This window comes from Paramisgurnus dabryanus, chromosome 9 (genome assembly GCF_030506205.2).
Source record: "Paramisgurnus dabryanus chromosome 9, PD_genome_1.1, whole genome shotgun sequence".
In the NCBI taxonomy this organism is placed as follows: Eukaryota; Metazoa; Chordata; class Actinopteri; order Cypriniformes; family Cobitidae; genus Paramisgurnus; species Paramisgurnus dabryanus.
In genome coordinates this window covers 35198531-35219137 of record NC_133345.1, presented here as the reverse complement: position 1 = coordinate 35219137, position 20607 = coordinate 35198531, and the positions used below count along the sequence as shown (strand labels likewise).

Here is a 20607-nt window from a genome sequence, read left to right as displayed (position 1 = left end):
ATTGTGCACTTTTACTTTCTTGAGTAAAAGTACGAAAATAATTTTTACTTAAGTAAAAGTACAAAAAATTACTAGATGTTTTACGTACTTAAATATTAAATGTAAACCAAAAACTTGAAATTATGAAATGTAGTGGAGTAAAAATTACGATAATATGTTTTGGAATGTATGTTTTCCGAAGAAAAACACTAATAAAATATGAATAATTGAAAATTTACTTTTATGTAGAAAGTAAAATTACTTAAGTACTATACAACTCTGGTTACATATATGTTTAGATTTGTTTTATTTTGCCAATGATATTCATATTTTGAATTATTTCGGTATTTGTTTTTGTTTATTAGTTCAAATCTCATGTCTTGTGTCATTTGTGTCAGTGCTGAAGTTTGTGTTATGATGTAGATTAAATATTTATTAAACCATGTGTTTTGTATATAAACACTGTAAAAAGTGAACGTTGGATTAACTTTAATTGTAATTAAAAGTATTTTATTTAATTGTTGGGTCACCAAACTAAGGCCCGCGGGCCGACTCAGGCCCGCCACCCCCCTTTGACTGGCCCCCCAGCCCCTCTGCCCCCCACTACTTGAACCGGTCCTATGAGGCAATTTTATTTTATATTTAGTTATAAAATTAACTATATTTGCCACATTTTTGTCACCCGACATGCTTGTGATCAAGCAGTAACAGACAACGCACGTGCAGATCACTGTCCAGAACTGGCAGTGTTCAGGACAGCAAAATGGCTAGCATTAAACAAAAAGTTGATAAGAGAGTGCAGAGTTTTTAAAAAAAGGGGAGTGGAGCATTATTTTTTGTTCAGTGTGGACCGTGCAGTTTGTATTATATGTAAAGAAAGTGTGGCAGTTTTCAAAGAATATAATCTGTGTCGTCATCACGAAACCCGGCTGGCTGCACAAAAGAATGTATTCCTTTGCCAAACTCAGGTAAACCAGGCTGCTGTCCGAGCTAGCTATAAGGTAGCTTACCTACTAGCTACCCATGGAAAGCCGTTTAATGATGGGGACTTTGGCTGTGCCAGGCTAGTAATCTCTACTACACAATGAGGCCTGCTGGTGGTCATTTTGGTCTGGGTCATACGATGCTATGTTATATAGCTGACCCCGGCCCCCCATCACAGTCAGGAACGATAATGTGGCCCCCAGAAAAAAAAGTTTGGTGACCCCTGCTTTAATTGGTAACACCTAAAAAAGTACACATTTTTACAGACAGACTTTTTTACTTTAAGTTGAAAAAGCTTACATTTTTTTAGGTGTACCAGTTGAAATACATTTCTTAAGTAGATAAAACTTTCACTTTTTATAGTATACTGTTTTGATTGGACATCCCATTTATGTATTGTTTTGTTTGTGAATAGTACAATGTGTACCTTTTAAAGGGCCACTCCACTTTTTTCTTAAATGCTAATTTTCCAGCTCCCCTAGAGTTAAACATTTTTACCGTTTTGGAATCCATTCAGCCGATCTCCAGACTGCCACTTTTAGCATAGCTTAGCATAATCCATTGAATCTGATTAGACCATTAGCATCGTGCTAAAAATAACCAAAGAGTTCTGATAATTTTTCTATTTAAAACTTGACCTTTCTGTAGTTACATCGTGTACTAAGACCGACGGAAAATTAAACGTTGCAATTTTCTAGCCAGATATGAGTAGGAACAATAGTCTTATTCTGGTGTATTAATTAAGGACATTGCTGCCTAACATGGGTGCAGGAGGCGCAATGATATTACACAGTGCCCGAAAATAGTCCCCATGCTATTGAAAGTTACCAAGGGGACTATTTTCAGGTGCTGCAAAATAAATTTTCAGTTGCTCTTAGTACACAATGTACCTACAGAAGAGTCAAGTTTTAAATAGGAAAAATATTGAAGGAAAATATTTTTAGCGTGATGCTAATAATCTAATCAGATTCAATCAATTATGTTAAGCAATGCAAAAAGTGATACCGCCAGATCCAGAGATCGGCTGAATGGTACTGTATACATCACATATACACACACACACACACACACACACACAGCTTTCTTAATTTTAAAGCAGTGTAACTAAAACAACCTTTGTCCAGTTCCTGAACAGTCACACATCAGGACTCTCCCTATTTGGCAGGTCTTGAATAAGGAGTTAACATATGAGCTTTGACCCTATATTTTATGATAACAAATTCTGCTTTAAAAGTTGATCTATATGTTTAAATGTTTGTTGAATCCTGTGTTGGTCTGGGACTGTTTTGAAGGATTGTTTCATATTTGATGTCAGGATTACCAGAGGTGAGAGATATATTTATTGTATGCTCACAGAGTTGTGTTAAAATGTTAGTGACTGTAAATGTAATCTATACTGATATATGTATGTGGCTTTCTGTAAATATGTGTCACTGATGTTACATGACTTTATTCAATTGTAGTCATTTTTGAAAACTATTACATTTAAGTTTAAATCATTTTAATTGCAATAATTGTGTCCTCCACATGATTTTGCAAATAAAAATCTTAAAAATGTGAGCAAAGAAGTGACATTATGTAAAGCTTACTGGGAATACAAATCAATCATCTGATACCATTTTCTTTAATTTTTTGACACAAACTGTAGTGAAGACTCAAACCTGTTCCTAAAGTTGCAGGAAACATCATTCGTTTCAAATGTTTTTGACTTCGTTTTGAACCCAATCGTGGCATATATAACTAATCAATCCTCTGCAATGGTTATTGTGATGTCACCATTTTATCCTCAGATGACTCAGAACATGTTTCAGGAAGGGCTGTATCAGGTGTTTTTTAAGGACCGCCCTCAGTCCCGCCCACTTCCTGCTGCAGTTTCCACACCTGTCGAGCTTAAGGAAGCCAGACTGATCCGCTGGTTTGGAACAGTGGTCAACACACGCCTCCTTTTAGCTGGGGTAAGAAGTTAAAACTAGTTTAACCATCATCATAGATTATGCTGAGTTGGATTTGACCCAAAAGCACTAACCCAACCCTTAGGGTTAAAATTTAAGCTATGCCAGGTTGTTTTAATGCATCGTTGGGTCAAATATAAACATTTTCTGAGTTAATTTAACCCAACTGTACACTCTTAAAAATGCTCTCAAAAAGGGACCAACAGTTATAAACAAATAAACATGGTTACCACAAAATTTTTAAAAGCTAGTTAACCATGGTTACTACAATTTTCCTATAAAAACTATAGTTCATTTTCATATGGGTGGGTTAAATTAAAGGAAAACACCAGTTTTTTAATATTTTACTATGCTCTTTTTCTATGTTCTATACATAACTTTTCGAAAATAAAATGTGGCAATTTTTAGGGCAGAGAAAAAATGAGAACTTTATTGTATGGAGTAAGAGCACTTAGTTTGCAGAACTTTGACCTCAGCGCACAGTAACATCATCACTCCTGACTCCTCCCCCTCTCGCTCAAACTTCCGTCAATATTACTGCACCCGAGGTTGAAGTGCTGCAAACTAAGTGCTCTTTCCCCATACAATATAGTTCTCATTTTTATCTGTTTAAAAATCACAACATTTTATGTGTGCCATCATACTTACTTGTGTAACTACTCATGCAACAGTCTTTAAATAGGGAAAACTGAAGTGTTTGGTGTCTTCTAAATGTATCCCTGTTTGGATCCTAAGGAATGAATAGGGCTAGGCTAAATGCTAACACATTCACGGCGCGCTGTACAAAGATTAAGTGCACGCATTGAACAAAGATAGTGATGTATTAATTCATCTAAGTTGAGGTTAGAACATAGTAAAATATTGAAAAACTGTGGTGTTTTCCTTTAACCCAGAATTTTTTATAGATTAGCATATAATGCATATTGTTTCACACAGTAGAGTGTGTACTATATGCCAAAAAAACATATACAGGTATATACACATGTGTATACTTTATTAACATAATTGTGTGTGTGTGTGTGTGTGTGTGTGTGTGTGTGTGTGTGTGTGTGTGTGTGTGTCTCTTGCAGGTTGTTCAGATTTTTAGTGCCGTCTCCTGTATTCTCTCCACCATTTCTTATACGTGTTTGACTTTCAGCTGCTCCGTGTCGATGACAGCACCAATCTGGTGTGGCCTGCTTGTAAGTTCTCCAGTTACTTTATTCTGGGTTAAATTTATTTCTTAAATGGAAACGTTCATTTCTTAACAACACAGTTTATTATTAACTGACATTGAATGTAAAACTGTATTTACCCAGGCATAGAGTAATAATATATGGTAATGACATATCATGAGCCTCAAACACGATTGTTTCCTCCTCCTTATAAACCTTGCCCATGCAAAAGACCACTGGAAAACAGGCCAATCTCAACATAACACCGACTGTGATGTTACAGTCAAGATGTACGCCCCAACTTTAAATTAATTACAATGTTGTTACAATGCTAATACAAAGTTGTAATGGCTGCTGATTTAGCGCTATATTCTAGCGTCTAGGCTGAAGTTTTACTATTGACCTTACAGTTACGTTTTGCAGGTCCATACTGAAAAAACACAAACTCAACACTCATAAATGTCCATTAACAATCTTCAAACAATTAATTATTCCTCAAATTTCGTATCTTTGTCTGATACAGACTCATAAGGTCTGTTAACACAAACACAGAGCTACTGAAATGAGCTGCTCTGTTAAACAGCCAATCAGAGCAGAGCTCAAAATTATTATTCATGACCCTTTCAAATAAGATAATAATAGACAATTTCACTGTAAAGACAAATCCTAGGGTTGTAATGAACATGTAAAACTGTCTCTGGATATTTTTTGCACTTAATAAAGCCACATACCTTCTATATAGATATCAGAGAACAATTTAAAAGATTATTTCAATGCATTCTTTGGCATCTTTAACATCTAGATGTCTCTTATATGTATCTATGTCCTCTCACAGTATGTTGCCACTGGCTCACTTGCAATCGAGGTCAAGAGAAAACCCAAAAAAGTCAAAGTGAGTATTCTCTGATGTCCTTCAAGTTTAGAAAAATAAAATATGCGTAATTGTTGTTGCATTTTTACTTTATCTATCTCCAGAGGTCCCTGATATCTTTGTAAACCTTTCACTTAAAACTAAACAAACTTACTGTTGTGAAATGTATGCTTGAAAATTATGCTCTGGTTATCGTTCCCTAATTTTTTTTTTTGTGCCACTTTGTTTAAAGGTGCAGTGTGTAATTTTTAGAAGGATCTCTTGACATAAATGCAAAATAATATACAAAACTATATTATCAGGAGTGTAAAAAGACCTTTCATAATGAACCATTATGTGTTTATTACCTTAGAACGAGACGTTTTTATCTACATACACGAGGGTCACCTTACATGGAAGTCGCCATTTTGTGCTGCCATTTTCCTACAGAAGCCCTTAACGGACACATTTTTTTTTTTTACCAAGTTGTCTCCGGCGATGACATGTTTGTCCGGTGGTGGCCACCGTAGCTTCTCTGTGTGTTTCAAAAGCGAGGGGTGGGCAGTGGACTGAGCCGTTGGTTGCAATTTGCAACCTCACCACTAGATGCTGCTGAAATTTACACACTGCACCTTTAATATTTTTTTATCTACTGAAATGACATGTAGACATTTATCTGTGTTCAAAAAGGGTTTGGTGTTTGTTGTATTGTTAGGTCATCTCACTGACGGTTCTGAATGTCTTCGGTCTTCTTTTTGGAGCTTCTTCATTCATCACCTTCATTGTAAAGTCCACAGCACTTGCAAAAGCCACCACTCAGCAGGTGTGTGCGTGTGTGTGTGCGCGTGTGTAAATCTTAAATGCATATTAAAATGCTTGAATGAAAGTGCCTTACAAACAAAAAAATTTAAATGTGCTATGATTTGTTATTGTTTCTTTGTCAGTGTATTTACAAAGACATCGATATTTTCTCTCTCGCTCTCTCTCTCGCTCACTCTCGCTCGCTCTCGCTTGCTCTCTCTCGCTCTATCTCGCTCTCTCGCTCGCTCTCTTGCTCTCTCTCTCGCTCGCTCTCTCTCTCTCGCGCTCTCTCTCGCTCTCTCTCTCTCTCTCTTGCTCTCTCTCTCTCTCTCTCTCTTGCTCTCTCTCTCTCTCTCTTGCTCTCTCTCTCTCTCTCTCGCTCTCTCTCTCTTGCTCTCTCTCTCTCTCTCTCTCTCTCTCGCTCTCTCTCTCGCTCTCTCTCTCTCTCTCTCAGCTTATAGGTGTGTATGTGATGAAGGGCAGCTGTGTTATGTTCATCCTTCAGTGTATGCTTGCAGCCATATACACACTTTTTCTTGTTTGGAGAGGTCTGAGGTGCTACAGCGCCCCCTACAGACAAGATTACAGCAGAGTGATGCAGGTACAACATTACACTTGTACATCACATTTCAGGATATAAAATACTGTTATAAATGCATTAATATACAGTATAGTGAATGCAATATCTGTCCTCTGTGTGTTTAGGAGACTGATGAATATACAGACCCACTACTGGAATGTGAACAATTCAGCCTTTGAACGTGTGTGTGTTTGCATTTGTAATTTATTTATTCAAAAGTTTTGTTTTTAATGTTTGTTAAAAGAATGATTCTGTCTTTCTTTGAAAACTTTAAACACATTGCATTGAGCTTTCTTTTATTACAGCATTTACTTTAAAGACATCCATTAGTTTTGTATCTTTACAATGTGCACATGCTGTGCCGCATGAGATATTGAATATTAATTTATTTGTAAGCTTTTATGTAACATACAAATAACATAAATGAATAAAAATTGCTGCACATTACCAAATGCTCATTTATGGCTCATTTCTTGGACAGTTCAGCATCTACATCTTCCTCAGGTTTAAGTGCGTGCCATTGGGCGATGGGTCTTCTTGGATTGGCCAACATATCCGCCCAGTGGCGTTGCTCAGTTCCTGTGCTGTTCAGTCCGATGTAAATTTTTCCAATGGCATCGTTTTTTCCTATTTTGTCATAGTCCAACACCGTCACCACAACCTGCACTTTCTACAAGACAAAATGCTGGTCAGGAATGGTCAATGTGATCATTTTTAAGACTTAAAGGGGACATTTCACAAGACTTTTTATGATGTTGAATAAATCTTTGGTGTCCACAGAGTGCCCATGTGAAGTTTTAGCTCAAAATACCATATAGATAATTTATTATAGCATGTTAAAATTGCCACTTTGTAGGTGTGAACAAAAATATGTCCTTTAACATGCAAATGAGCTGATCTCTGAACTAAATGGCAGTGCCGTGGTTGGATAGTGCAAATTAAGGGGCGGTATTATCCACTTCTGACATCACAAGGGGAGCCAAATTTCAATGACCTATTTTTTCACATGCTCGCAGAGGATGGTCTACCAAAACTAAGTTACTGGGTTGATCTTTTTCACATTTTTTTAGGTTGATAGAAGCACTGGGACTCCATTTATAGCACTTAAAAAGTCAGATTTTCATGATACGTCCCCTTTAAACACAAATGCCACTCGTGTTAAAAATAAAAACTTTACCTGAATCTGCTCAGACGAAACTTCAAAGCTAAAGGATTCGTTGTAATATGGATTCAGTGTGTTTTTCTTAATGGTAGTTTTCTTCTTCTTCAATCTCTTACCGTTCTGTGTCAGGTGAATTTTTACATAGGGGTCTGTTGAACAGACGGATGAAAAAATATAAACTTTAAAAATAGGAATTTCACACCTGTGATATAATGTACATGTGTGCCTATGGATATTTACCTGATAGACCTCCCACATCCATTTTCTTGAGATTTTTGGCCTCCAAAACAACAACAGTGAGTTTTCCAGCGGTGGGGACGTAACGCAGCGACAAGCAGATATCACCCAACCGTTCATGCTGTGAGTCGACAATAACAGGTCTCTTATTATTTTAATATTTTCCTTAAAGTAAACTTTCTGCGCAATTTAACAACAAGTGGCCAAAAAACAAAACCTTTAAATGCAAGTAAAAACCAACAACAAAGTCCCTCAACCATCCTATAGGTGTAAGACTTTTTCTTTCAGCCAAACATAATCAGAATTATATTAAATAGTAATTTGGCTCTTTATAATGGCATTGGATGGTGCCCCATTTTTAAAGCTCCATATAACACATCCATTAATCAAAAACTAATCCATGCAGTTATTAAATGTGTTTACAAATTCCTTTTTGTAATGTTGAGTCAAAGGTCAGCCTGGTCAGAGTTTATAAAGCATGAAATATATATATGTTTCCTTACAAAACCCCATCGCTTTGTCTTTTTGATGCATGAATGGGGCACATTTTGGTGCATAAAATGGGGCCATTATAAAGCTGAAAAGAGACAGGATAATATTTAATATAACTCCAACATTTGGCAAAAAAAAAGAAAGTCATACATATAAGATGGTTTAAGTAAAATATTGGGCGATTTCTATTTTGGGTTTATCTATTATTTCTTTAACCAGCCTTGCCAAGGGAAAACACAATCTAACATACTAGTTTATCTAGTGCAAAATTGTACTTTTAGCATAGTATTTGAAGCAGGTTTAGCGCTTCATGTAGGCTCCTGGCATCTTAACATCACGCTAACTTTCAATCTCTCTTACCTCCTCTTTCTCAGCTTTCTGCAGATCTCTCCACTCCTCTGTCAGATAACTGAAGTCCACCTTATTCATCTGCAACCTCACATCACCAATAGCATCATGTTTGGAGAAACGGTCAAAGTCGTAGACGGTCATGACCAACGTCTTTCCACCGAGCTCTGGATAAGGAACCTGTAACGTGTCATACTCTGATAAGTGACTTATAGATTTATATCTCAGTTTATAGATTTAGTACACTGACACTAATTACAAGATTTTGCAATAGATTTGCTTGGCAATCCTGATTCATGATCCATTCAAAACAATTACCTGGATTAAATATCTAATAATGCAAATAAAAAAATGCATTATTGTTCTTGTGCCAAATTCATGTGAATTTATATGCTGTGATCTCTATGTTGGTCTCAAAATTGTTTACTCACAAGGACTTTAATGGTGCTTTCTGGATCTTGAAAACATTGTTTGTGATTTTACACAATAAAAAATGCTGAGTTATTTTCAGTTTAACCCATGCTGGGATGTTTCATCCCAAAATGCTGGGTTATTATAATCCAGTCTTGGGTCAAATATAAACATTCCCGCAGTTAATTTCAATCCAGCTGCTTGGCTCATCTGTTTTGACCCAATGCTGGGTTGAAAATAACCCAGCATTTTTTAGAGTGTGCACAAAACAAAAAAATGCTGGGTTATTTTCAACCACCAATCGTTGGGTCAAATAGGGATGAACTAAACTCTTTAGGTTGTAATTTTCCTTATGCTGGGTTGTTTTAACCTATTGTTGGGTCAAATAAAATATAAACGGAGAATTATATTTTTGGGGAAAAAAGGTGTTACCTTACATGTTACCTTAAATGTAAAATGTTCGTTGAAAATCGGATCAAGCGTTTTACGGTGAACTTTAGTTTCAAACTTCTTCTTCTTGTCTGGAAGGAGGTAAACCTTCACATATGGATCTGAAGTGCCACTCATATCCATAGCAGCAAGACTTTCGGCCTGAATCACACCTACAATCAACTAAAAAGGAGCAATTAGAAACAATTTCTTCTATTCTTATATAAATTATTTTTGTATGTTTAAAGGTGTTGTGTGTAGGTTTTTAGCAGCATCTAGTGGTGAGACTGTAAATTACAACCAACGGCTCAGTCAACTGCTCACCCCTCCCTTTCGAAATGCATAGAGAAGCTACGGTAGCCGCCACCGGACAAACATGTCATCGTCTAAGAAAACGAAGTGACAAAATGCAATCTATAGTGCAGTTTGTCCGTTTAGGGCTACTGTACTGCTTACGTGTAAGAAGACCCGTGGCGTATTTAGATAAAAACTGCCCATGTTGAGGTAATTAAAACAATACAGTTCATTATGTAAGGTCTTTACACTGCAAAAAAATATTTTCAAGGAAAAAACATGTCTTGTTTTCAGCAAAAATATCAAAAAATTCTTAAATTAAGCTTCTTTTTCTTGATGAGCAAAATGACCCAAGAAAATAAGTCTAGTTTTTAGACCAAAAATATCAAATTTAAGTGATTTTGTGCATAAAACAAGCAAAAAATCTGCCAAAGGGGTAAGCAAAAAAAATCTTGAACATTTTTCTTAAACACTAAATGTTTTGCTTGTTTTATGCACAAAATCACTTAAATTTAATATATTTGGTCTAAAAACTAGACTTATTTTCTTGGGTCATTTCTTGGGCATCTTAATTTAAGATTTTAGATATTTTACTGAAAACAAGACAAAAATACTAAGAATTTTTTTTCTTGAAAATCATTTTTTACAGTCTATACACCACTGATAATATAGTTATGTATATTATATTGCATTTCTGTCAAGAGATTCTTCTAAAAGTTACACAATGCACCTTTAATTGAATGTGGATTAACACTGATCACTGATTTGTGTTCATACCGCACTTTCAGTAAAGTTGTAGTCAAGGGTATACAGCAGTTTTCCAAGTTTTGCAGCCGGTTTAGACTCTGTGTCTTCTTTCTGGAGATCAGATTCAGGGCCAGGATGAACAGCCTAAGAATATAATCATTATCATATCATTTATACTTAAAAATTATTATAATATTCAAAGTGACATGTATCAAAATTTGGCATCCATTCACAATTGCCAAATGATTTGAGTTTGTCTAATTATTGCTCTTAAATAGAGGAAACGTTGACAAAAGTTGGAGAAACAAGACCTTTCTAGACTCATGCGGTTTGTACCTGTTTTAACCCCTCATCTTTTACATTCTCCATGTTGATTGTGTTTTTTTCACTTTTCTCTTTTCCACCCTTTTCTTTTTTCTTCTTAAATATGAACTTTCTGCAGACACAGAGACTGCAGCTTATAATGAGAAAGACCACGAGAAAGCTGAGTGTCACCGGAGCCCAGGAAGGTACTGAAACGGCACACATAGAAAAGAGATTATAGCAGAAAAGCAGGTGTGCGTGCATGTAAATATGGTTGTGAGATAATTCATACTTACATTGGAGTTTATGGAGCTCATTCAGAAACTTGTTTCTAATGCTTGGGAAAGAACTATTTGTGCCTGTAGTCTGTGGAAGAACTGCAGTGGGTGAAGAAATCGTGGGCCCGGGTGCCTGCGGTCCATTTTGACTTTGGGTGGGTGATATGGATGAGATTGGACCAGCCAGTAGAGTATCCCACTTGCCATTAGGCATTCTGAGGATTCTGAACACAAATTAAAAATGTTAATCTAAATAGATTTCATAGTTGTATGCACCTTATAGCAGCAGGTACATGGTCAAAAGAATTGTCAAAAAATGATCCCTAGCTGTCAGATTTCTTCTGACAGTGCTGATGTATTGTAGTTACAATATAAGGTAAAGGTACAGATAGGTTTATATTCAGTTCATGCAGATGACATGATGCTCTTTAACCTTGGGATTATTTTAAGAAATGCTGAGTAGGAGCTTATTGATTTTTTCTCTATTTACAGTGAAATGAAACACAGAGAGCCAGTGACATTAATACCCATGAGAAATACTGCTGACACAAACTTATACATGAATATTCAGTACGAATACAAATAAACATGCTACAGCAATAAATATATTATCAAACAAATCTTTCTACTATTTAAATACATAATAACATTCATATAGAAGTATTCCTTTGACTTGTTCAAATAACACAACACTTCCATGCACCGTAAACATTTTTTATTTAGATATAAGCTTAAAAGTAAAGGCATGGCTTTAAAGAAACAGTAAATGATTTTAAGGAAATTCACACAAACACACACTTAAATTAAGAGTGATAAACACTTACCTGCAGCTCTGATTTAAGAAGTGCACTTAGAGGAAAAGAGTTTATTTCGTTTTACAGTAGGTAAAATATAAAAAAGATGATACACATTAGTCAAACAGAAAAGTAGACAAAAAGAAGTAAGGACTTAGGTAATGTCTAGTCCGTCTTGGCGAGTCTCTTTCACAAAAAGAAAGAAAATATATTGAATGTATTAAGTGAATGTAACTCATCGAGAGAGAGAGAGAGAGAGAGAAATTATCCAATTGGCAAAAAACAGTGGGTGGAGCCAGGTGGACACTGACATAAAGCAGGTTGTCCAGGTACATTTTGAAAAATAGGGTGATGTATTATTATTAGGCAAGGTTTTTATTTAATTATAAGTAATTCACTGAGTAAAGTTGTCAGTTCCTACTGATAATAACTGTCATGCTTTAGCAATTTTATAACAAGTTCAAGATTTAATTTTTAGGTTTTTAATATATCAATGTAGTCACATATTTGTGTCAAATATATTGTATTTTAAATGTTTATATTTATAATGTGTATATATTAATTATAATATGTGTAGATATTAATTATAATATGTGTAGATATTAATTATAATATGTGTAGATATTAATTATAATATGTGTAGATATTAATTATAATATGTGTAGATATTAATTATAATATGTGTAGATATTAATTATAATATGTGTAGATATTAATTATAATATGTGTAGATATTAATTATAATATGTGTAGATATTAATTATAATATGTGTAGATATTAATTATAATATGTGTAGATATTAATTATAATATATGTAGATATTAATTATAATATATGTAGATATTAATTATAATATATGTAGATATTAATTATAATATATGTAGATATTAATTATAATATATGTAGATATTAATTATAATATATGTAGATATTAATTTAATATAATATTTTTATATATTTTTGGACCCCTTTTAACAAATATCAACAAATAGTTAAATATTTAACACATTTAAAACAATTCATTTTTTGACACATTCAGCATCTGTCCGCTAGATGTCAGTATATTGAGCTCAGTATAATGGGACACGCGCGTTGTTAATGGCAGAAGAAGAGCGTCGCTATGATACTGCATGAAGCTCAATGATGTTTAACAGATTTGAAGGTATTATTCTCATAATAACATTATTTAAGATGATTTCATAGTTAAATGCTTGTTTATGTATATACTGCACACTTACATCTTATTTAAAGTCCTGTTTTGATTTTATCATGATTCACGACACGCCAGTATATTATTCATATGCACTTGGGGGTTTGTTTTGGTTTAGTTGAGTTCAATAAATTGTTTTTCTTTTTCGTTTGTATTTCTATCCGTATTATTATAAAAACATGACGAATAACAATGACTCGCTTGTTTCAAGGCATCTTGTCAAACCTCTTCAAAACTAACATTTGTCTGCAGGTGTGTGTGTACTGGTTTGATTTTGACCTAAATTATTGTGTGTGCGTGTGTGTGTGTGTGTGTGTGTGTGTGTGTGTGTGTGTGTGTGTGTGTGTGTGTGTGTGTGTGTGTGTAGATGCAGGAGGAGTGTGTATCTCTTCAGCTCTCTCTCAACGTGGTTGGGGTTTTGGAGTGTGTGGTACGCCGGTGTCTCGGTCCTGATGGTGGAAGTGTGCTGTTCACACGTGACACAGGAGAAATAATCATCACTAGACATGGACAGCGAATTCTCAACATGCTGCACCTGGAGCATCCAATGGCCAGGTATATTATATTATGATGTATATTGATTGTTCTATAATCAAGTGACACTACCTGTGAAAACCCTAAAGTCATTTTAGTGATTTACTGGTTTCTACATATCTTAAACCTTCATAATGTAAAGGACATTCTGTAAAAATATAACCTTGGATATCTTTAATATTGACTGAGTAAGGTCATGTCAAAGATTTAATTAAAACTTTAGTGCTCATGCCTGGACCACAAAAACATAAGGGTCATTTTGAAATGTATACGTCATCTGAAAGCTGAATATAAAAGCTTTCCATTTATACGAAAATAAGTGGTTGAGATACAATTATTTCAAAATCTGGAATCTGTGAGGGTGCAAAAAAAATCAAAATATTATGAAAATCACCTGTATCCACCCGTTTCTTGACGTAAATGTGGGCGCCGCCATCTTTGAGCTTTTCTGTATATGACTTCTGGTGAGCCACTAAAGCTAATGGTAGTCTATTGGGAAGGACACAAGTGTGCCGTTTTGACTGGCTGTTTAATGTTTATTATGAAATCCAGGAAGACCGACATAATTTGTGCAGTTAGGGGTTGCCATAATAGCTAATACAAACACAGTAAATCTCTACAGTACAAAACATTTGTTTTAACCCCATGCACAAGAGCCGAAAGTGTGGCGCACATGCACTCACTGTATTTACAAATCCATCCAGTAAAACCTTTCATAGAAAATGCTAGTAAACAATAAATACAATAATTGATTAAAAACAACTTATATTATGCTTATAAAAATATGCTGATTTATTTATTCTGCTACTATATATTATTACAAAAATGCAATTACAGTACCGAATATATACGACATAATCTGCTTAGTTAATGTTTATAATAGTTCGTAATGTGTTTGTACATTTGTTATGTTTTAATGAAAAAGTAAATACTTTAAAAAGTAAGCAAATAATTTCATAAGCTCATGTCTTCACCTAGTGCGTAAGAAGCGATGTAATAATATTTTCATAAAATGAAAACAATACTCAATACATGTAGTAGTTTAATATGTTTATTATGGTTTGTTCAAATAACTTAAAATGTGTTGAATGAGAAAGATACTGCTGACTGTGTCGGACCGCGTGAAGCTTGACATGTCGCCATATAAACAAGTCCATTAAAAATTGCAGTTTAAAAAAAGCTCACATCAGAGGGACAGTTGTGACATTTAAACCAGCCCCTGAAAAGTTAAAAACACGAAGTCTTGGTAAATTCCATGTACAAATACTCAACTGATTTTCCCATTGTAAAGATACTGATATGTCTCTGTGCTTTTATATTTCCGCATTGAAGACCCGTCACCTCCGATCAACAACACGAAATTATTGAATCTATCTTCATATATCAAGCCACTTCTTAATTTCGTCCTCACACTGGTTCATACATGGCAGGTGTAAGTTAGTAAACTGTTTAAATCACGTTTTATGCGTGCTCCCACTTCACTGTTTCTACCGGCTGGCTGTTGAACCGGAAGTCTCGCACAGGAAACAAAATACGTCACATCACGTCCTTCCGCGTTCGAGAAAAAGGTGGATAGTTGTCCAAATGAAGTCCATAGCCATTAGTCCCTTCACTAAAATAATTTTTTGACATATTTACAGTAGGAAATTTATCTAATACCTTCTTGCAATATGATCTTTACTTAATATCCTAATGATTTTTGATTGAAAAATAGAAAAATTTGACCCATACAATGTATTGTGGGCTATTACTACAAATATAACCATGCGACTTAGTTTTTTGGTCCAGGGTTTTCATATTTGTTGTGCACATTGTCTTTTAGGATGGTGTTGGATTGTGTTGGTGCACATGCTGGAGTGACTGCGGATGGCACAAAGTCATTTATTCTCCTGCTGGCCGCGTTGCTGCGAGGAATCCAGGATTTTGCACACATCCATCGCATTGGACCCTCTAATGCCCCTTACCTCCAAAATCTGGCTCATCGACTGCTGGCGTTCAGCTGTCAGGAGGTGGATGATGTCATAACACACAAAATTATCCCATATGCCTCATTGCATTGCATTCGCCATAGTTGCAAACAGAACAGCAGCGTCCTCGATTTGTTAGTTGGCGGGTATGTTGCTGGACGATTGGGGATTGGCCAGGCTGATATATTGAAACGTGTTCTGTGTGAATTTTACCACAAAGTGACCCAAGGTCAAGACGCTGTAAAAACAATCACATTCCTCCATTCGCATTTCTCCCTTTTGCATACAACAGTGTCGGGACTTTCTGTTGGCTGTTCAGAGGTGATCGAAGGCCTGGTTGTGACTCGTGATTGGTCGGTGTGGACAGAACCGAAAGGATCAGCGAAAGCTCTCGTAATATATGAGAGTCTCGGGTCTCCCCATATTGAGGCTAGCAACAATACATTTCTGTGCGTTCAACGTGACTGGCTGCCATGTATAGATCGAGTCCTGGAAAAGAGGTTAGTGAGCATTTTGCACTTACAAGTGCGTGTGTTGCTGTCATCTGTAAAGCAGCCGGAAGTTGTGATGCAATGGGCCCGGCTGAACCACGTCGCTCTGTTGGAGTGTGTCGATTCGGCCCGGCTGGACTTGCTTTGCCACATGAGCACAACAGAGACTCTCCCTCATCTGCCACTTCAACACCTCCTGATGCTGAACTCCTGTAGCCGTGTCCATCTGGGCGGACACCGGTATGCTTGTTTGGGAACTTCGCTTCAAACCCACACACTTGTTTTGTGCGGACCCACGCCGGGAATTCTTGACCAGGTTGTGTGTGTGAGTCAAGGCGTGTTCACACTGCTGCAACATCTCTGTCAGACTAAACCTGTAAACCAATACACAGATTCTGAAACTTATGCACAAAGAGAAAACACAGATGTACAGGAAGACCCTAATGATGCAGTTTCTGGCCAATCACAAACCTTTCTTTCATCTCGGGACTTATGGGATAGAGTTATAAGAACTGGTGGAGTGCTTCCTGTTGGCGGGACGTTTGAGTTCTTGTTACATCACTTCCTGTCGAATGGCCGTACCCGTGGTGACTCAGAAAGCTGTAGACTGTTGGCAGATGCTTTACTGTGTGTGCCCAGAACTTTGTACTCACGCAGACGCTTCATGGACGTCCAGACACATCTCTTAAGTGATCTCAAGCAAGGAACCGAAGTGCAAGGGTCAGTGGAAGTTTTGGATGTACGGTCAAAGTTTGGGGTTGGGTTCAGTTTAACACTTCCAGTGAATTTAGAGTCAGTCAGTAGTAAACAGCAGCTGGTTGTTTCTGTGTTGCAATGTTTAAACAGACTTTTACGTATAGGCGCAATTCTACACACCCGCTCTCCAGTTTTCACCAATACTCCTGCACTCTCTGAGGATGATGATGATGATGAGGGAGTTCAATAAAATCTTCATCATTCAGAATCTAATCAAACAGAAAATGTATGAACTACTGTATCTCATGAACTGTACTCACCTGCTACATGTAGATTTAACATAAAGTCACCCCAAAATATTAGAATATTAAAAAACAACAAGTTTCTAAATATTTTATTCTTCAGAAGAATATGTGTTGTATTGTTATTTGAAAACTTAATTTCTTTATGTTCTTTATTCTTTGTTTTTGGTGTTTTTTTTTAATAAATGCTACGTTTTGATATTTTGTTATTTGATGCATTTGTATGCTGCCGTCACCAGCTTTGTTGTTTCAGCAATGCATCCATATATATTTTTTCGCTCTCTTTATTAACATGCAAACAGAAAATACAAGAAATATGTTCATATAATGTCACAAAAAACACACAATTTTCAAAACAAAATGTCTCCTTCGGGTAAAACTCAGTATTTAGTGTTGACTTCTCTTGGCACTAAACACTTAAACTTAAACTTAAACTAGACTGAAGACCTGAAGTAATTCGATATCACTGCAAAAAATGATTTTCAAGAAAAAATGTTCTTAGTATGTTTGTCTTGTTTTCAGTAAAAGTATCTAAAAATTCTTAAATTAAGATGCTTTTTCTTGATGAGCAAAACGCCCCAAGTAAATAAGTCTAGTTTTTGGACCAAAAATATCAAATTTAAGTGATTTTTGTTCATAAAACTAGCAAAAAAATCTGCCAATGGGGTAAGCAAATTTTTCTTGCATTTTTTTGAATTTAGTGTTTAAGAAAAAAGTTCAAGATTTTTTTGCTTACCCCATTGGCAGATTTTTTGTTGCTTGTTTTATGCATAAAATCACTTAAATTTAATATTTTGGTCTAAAAACTAGACTTATTTTCTTGGGACGTTTTGCTCATCAAGAAAAAGCATCTTAATTTAAGAATTTTTAGATAGTTTTACTGAAAGCAAGACAAAAATACTAAGAATTATTTTCTTGAAAATCATTTTTTGCAGTGTAGAATTAGATGTACTAAAATGAAATCATGATATCTAATTCTACACTGCAAAAAATTATTTTAGAAAATTCTTAGATATTTTTACTGAAAACAAGACAAAAATACTAAAAACTCTTAAATTAAGATGCTTTTTCTTGATGAGCAAAACGACCCAACGACCTCAAGTTTTTAGATCAAAAATATCAAATTTAAGTGATTTTGTGCATAAAACAAGCAAAAATAACTGCCAAAGGGGTAACCAAATTTTTCACTATTTTTTTAATTAAGTGTTTAAGAAAAGTTTTAAGAATTTTTGGTTACCCCATTGGCAGATTTTGTTTGTTTGTTTGTTTGCTTGTTTTAAACACAAATTCACTTAAATTTGATTTTATTTTCTTCTAAAAACTAAACGTATTTTCTTGGGTCATTTTGCTCATCAAGAATATGCAATGTAAGAATATTTTGATATTTGTACTAAAACGAGACTTTTTGTACCTGATTTGAGTAGCCTACCTGTACTGATATGAACTCAAAGGTATGGTGGTGAAAGTACATGAAAGTAGATAAGAAACTACAAAAAAGGAAAATTATTACATTTTGTTCAAAAGTTATATAATTGCAAGTTCATAAAAACTTAGTTTATCTCTCAAAAATATTTTTTTACATTAGGGAACATGTCAATCCCATCAAATTGTTGAGCCATGTTGTCAATATACCTACAATTATGTGTCAGTATTTTCTGTTGTAAAAAGGGTGGACAAATTCACATTTTAATCTTTATAACATACATTGTGATTTTGAAAAAAATCATATTTTACAGAACAAATTATTTTTAAATAATATTATAATAATAAATTAGAAAGGTTCACTGTACACTGTAAGAAATGTTGAATTTTCTTTAACTCAAAATTTCAAGATTCACTTGAGAGCAATTTATCAATTCATTTCACATTTACAAAGTTTTGATGTTTTGAGGTGTAAGACTATTCAACAGAAACCAGTATAATGTATTTTTAATGAAAATGACATAAGCAATTGAAATGTAGCAAACAGCAGACAATTGTACATAATCATCTGCATGATTGTACCAAAAGCATTATCAATTTGTCCAAAACAATGAGAATTTGTTTTTATGTTGTGCACAACTGACTTGATGATGTGGACGTTGAATAAAGTGTTTTAAAAAAATTATTTCTGATCTGAGAAATGCTCCAAAGCAACTGAGAAAAACTGTAATAACTTGCTGCTTTGCATCATGAGATGGAGAGACACTGACTGAGCTCCAGCGCTGTCGCCAAACAGGGTCACCTACACACAGAGATTTATATACAGTAACTAGATTCATCATTTCTTCACTCCCACACCCCTAAGTACCATATTTGACTCTCCTCCAAAAGTAGCACTGTTTTCTTGGACCCACAGCAATGCTGCCTGCTGGTCTAGAATCCCATAATTCCCAGCTGCAGAGCTTTCAGGATCTTTGCCTGTGACTAACAACCCGAATGCATCCTAAAATAGATCACAACAGTTTACTGATTAAATCAGAATACACATGCAGCTACACTGAAACACTTTTAGGATTGATGTTTATCTTACCAAGATGATACTCTATGTTCAATCACTGTGTTGGTAAAGCATCTGTCATATAACAGTTTAGAGGCGGAGCCAGCGATGAAATCACCAACGTGAATCCACACCATCATTGGCAATGCTGTTAGTTATGGTTTGACACTCACACCAATGTAATGATGCTTAATAGGTTAAGGGTTAAATCATACTATAAATACTTCCCTACTATATACAAAAACATTTTGTAAGAAATACACTACAAAAAATGACTTTCTTACTTAGTATTTTTGTCTTGTTTTAAGTAAAAATATCTAAAAATTCTTAAATTAAGATGCTTTTCCTTGATAAGCAAAACGACCCAAGAAAATAAGTCTAGTTTTTAGACCAAAAATATCACATTTAAGTGATTTTGTGCATAAAACAAGCAAAAAAATCTGCCAATGGGGTAAGCAAAAATCTTGAACATTTTTCTTAAACACCAAATTCAAGAAAAATTTGCTTACCCCATTGGCAGATTTTTTTGCTTGTTTTATGCACAAAATCACTTAAATTTGAAATTTTTGGTCTAAAACTAGACTTATTTTCTTGGTTCGTTTTGCTCATCAAGAAAAAGCATCTTCATTTAAAAAATGTTAGATATTTTTTACTGAAAACAAGACAAAAATACTAAGATTATTTTCTTGAAAATCATTTTTTGTCGTTTAAAATCACAAAAGCCTGGTAAAAAATAATAATTTTCAAGAAAACATGTAAGAAGCACATACACTGCAAAAAAAAAAGACTTTTTAACTTAGTATTTTTGTCTTGTTTTCAGTAAAATATCTAATAATTCTTAAATCAAGATGTATTTTCTTGACGAGCAAAATGACCTAAGAAAATAAATCTAGTTTTTAGACAAAAAATACACAATTTAAGTGAATTTGTGCTTAAAACAAGCAAAATTATCTGCCAATGGGGTAAGCAAATTTTGCTAAAGTGTTTAAGAAAAAATAAATCTTATTTCAAGATTTTTTTCTCACCCCATTGGCAGATATTTCTGCTTTGTTTTAAACCAAATTCACCTAAATTGTATATTTTTTGTCTAAAAACTACTTATTTTTTAAAGTTTCTATTTCTACTGAAAACA

At 34.8% G+C, this 20607-nt stretch overlaps 3 protein-coding genes across 4 annotated transcripts; 2 read left to right on the top strand and 1 right to left on the bottom strand.

Annotated features, from left to right (window-relative positions):
- Window positions 1-1949: 1949 nt before the first annotated feature.
- On the top strand, window positions 1950-6562 carry tmem253 (transmembrane protein 253). 2 transcript variants are annotated; one of them, XM_065283612.2, is made up of 7 exons: window positions 1950-2289; window positions 2754-2918; window positions 3986-4096; window positions 4905-4961; window positions 5635-5742; window positions 6175-6321; window positions 6426-6562. In XM_065283612.2, exons 1-7 carry the CDS (start codon window positions 2272-2274, stop codon window positions 6477-6479), a joined length of 660 nt encoding a protein of 219 aa, XP_065139684.1. In that variant the 5' UTR covers window positions 1950-2271; the 3' UTR covers window positions 6480-6562. The 2 variants fall into 2 exon arrangements, with proteins under 2 accessions (XP_065139684.1, XP_065139683.1); XM_065283611.2 differs by having other exon boundaries at window positions 1950-2918.
- Window positions 6563-6752: 190 nt separating this feature from the next.
- Window positions 6753-11972, bottom strand: syt1b (synaptotagmin Ib). Its single transcript, XM_065283609.2, has 9 exons — window positions 11826-11972; window positions 11020-11225; window positions 10757-10932; window positions 10451-10564; window positions 9395-9562; window positions 8552-8719; window positions 7703-7820; window positions 7478-7611; window positions 6753-6970 (listed from the first exon to the last, which is right to left on the bottom strand). Exons 2-9 carry the CDS (start codon window positions 11213-11215, stop codon window positions 6767-6769), a joined length of 1278 nt encoding a protein of 425 aa, XP_065139681.1. The 5' UTR covers window positions 11216-11225; window positions 11826-11972; the 3' UTR covers window positions 6753-6766.
- A 908-nt stretch (window positions 11973-12880) lies between these two features.
- Window positions 12881-17386, top strand: bbs10 (Bardet-Biedl syndrome 10). The gene is made up of 3 exons (XM_065283607.1): window positions 12881-12958; window positions 13374-13561; window positions 15363-17386. The coding sequence occupies exons 2-3, from the start codon at window positions 13374-13376 to the stop codon at window positions 16942-16944; spliced, it is 1770 nt and encodes a 589-aa protein (XP_065139679.1). The 5' UTR covers window positions 12881-12958; the 3' UTR covers window positions 16945-17386.
- The last annotated feature ends 3221 nt before the right edge of the window (window positions 17387-20607 follow it).

What these genes read in the sequence shown, in the direction of transcription:
- syt1b (XM_065283609.2), bottom strand. Translation starts at nt 11,215, where the DNA reads ATGCCTAATGGCAAGTGGGATACTCTACTGGCTGGTCCAATCTCATCC. An exon ending in AAGATGAGGGGTTAAAACAG is followed by an intron (nt 10,565 to 10,756) that starts GTACAAACCGCA and finishes TTATATTCTTAG; the next exon opens with GCTGTTCATCCTGGCCCTGA. An exon ending in AGAAAGCTGAGAAAGAGGAG is followed by an intron (nt 7,821 to 8,551) that starts GTAAGAGAGATT and finishes GTCGACTCACAG; the next exon opens with CATGAACGGTTGGGTGATAT.
- tmem253 (XM_065283611.2), top strand. Translation starts at nt 2,721, where the DNA reads ATGGTTATTGTGATGTCACCATTTTATCCTCAGATGACTCAGAACATG. An exon ending in CACGCCTCCTTTTAGCTGGG is followed by an intron (nt 2,919 to 3,985) that starts GTAAGAAGTTAA and finishes TGTCTCTTGCAG; the next exon opens with GTTGTTCAGATTTTTAGTGC. An exon ending in CAAAAGCCACCACTCAGCAG is followed by an intron (nt 5,743 to 6,174) that starts GTGTGTGCGTGT and finishes TCTCTCTCTCAG; the next exon opens with CTTATAGGTGTGTATGTGAT.
- bbs10 (XM_065283607.1), top strand. Translation starts at nt 13,374, where the DNA reads ATGCAGGAGGAGTGTGTATCTCTTCAGCTCTCTCTCAACGTGGTTGGG. An exon ending in CTGGAGCATCCAATGGCCAG is followed by an intron (nt 13,562 to 15,362) that starts GTATATTATATT and finishes ATTGTCTTTTAG; the next exon opens with GATGGTGTTGGATTGTGTTG.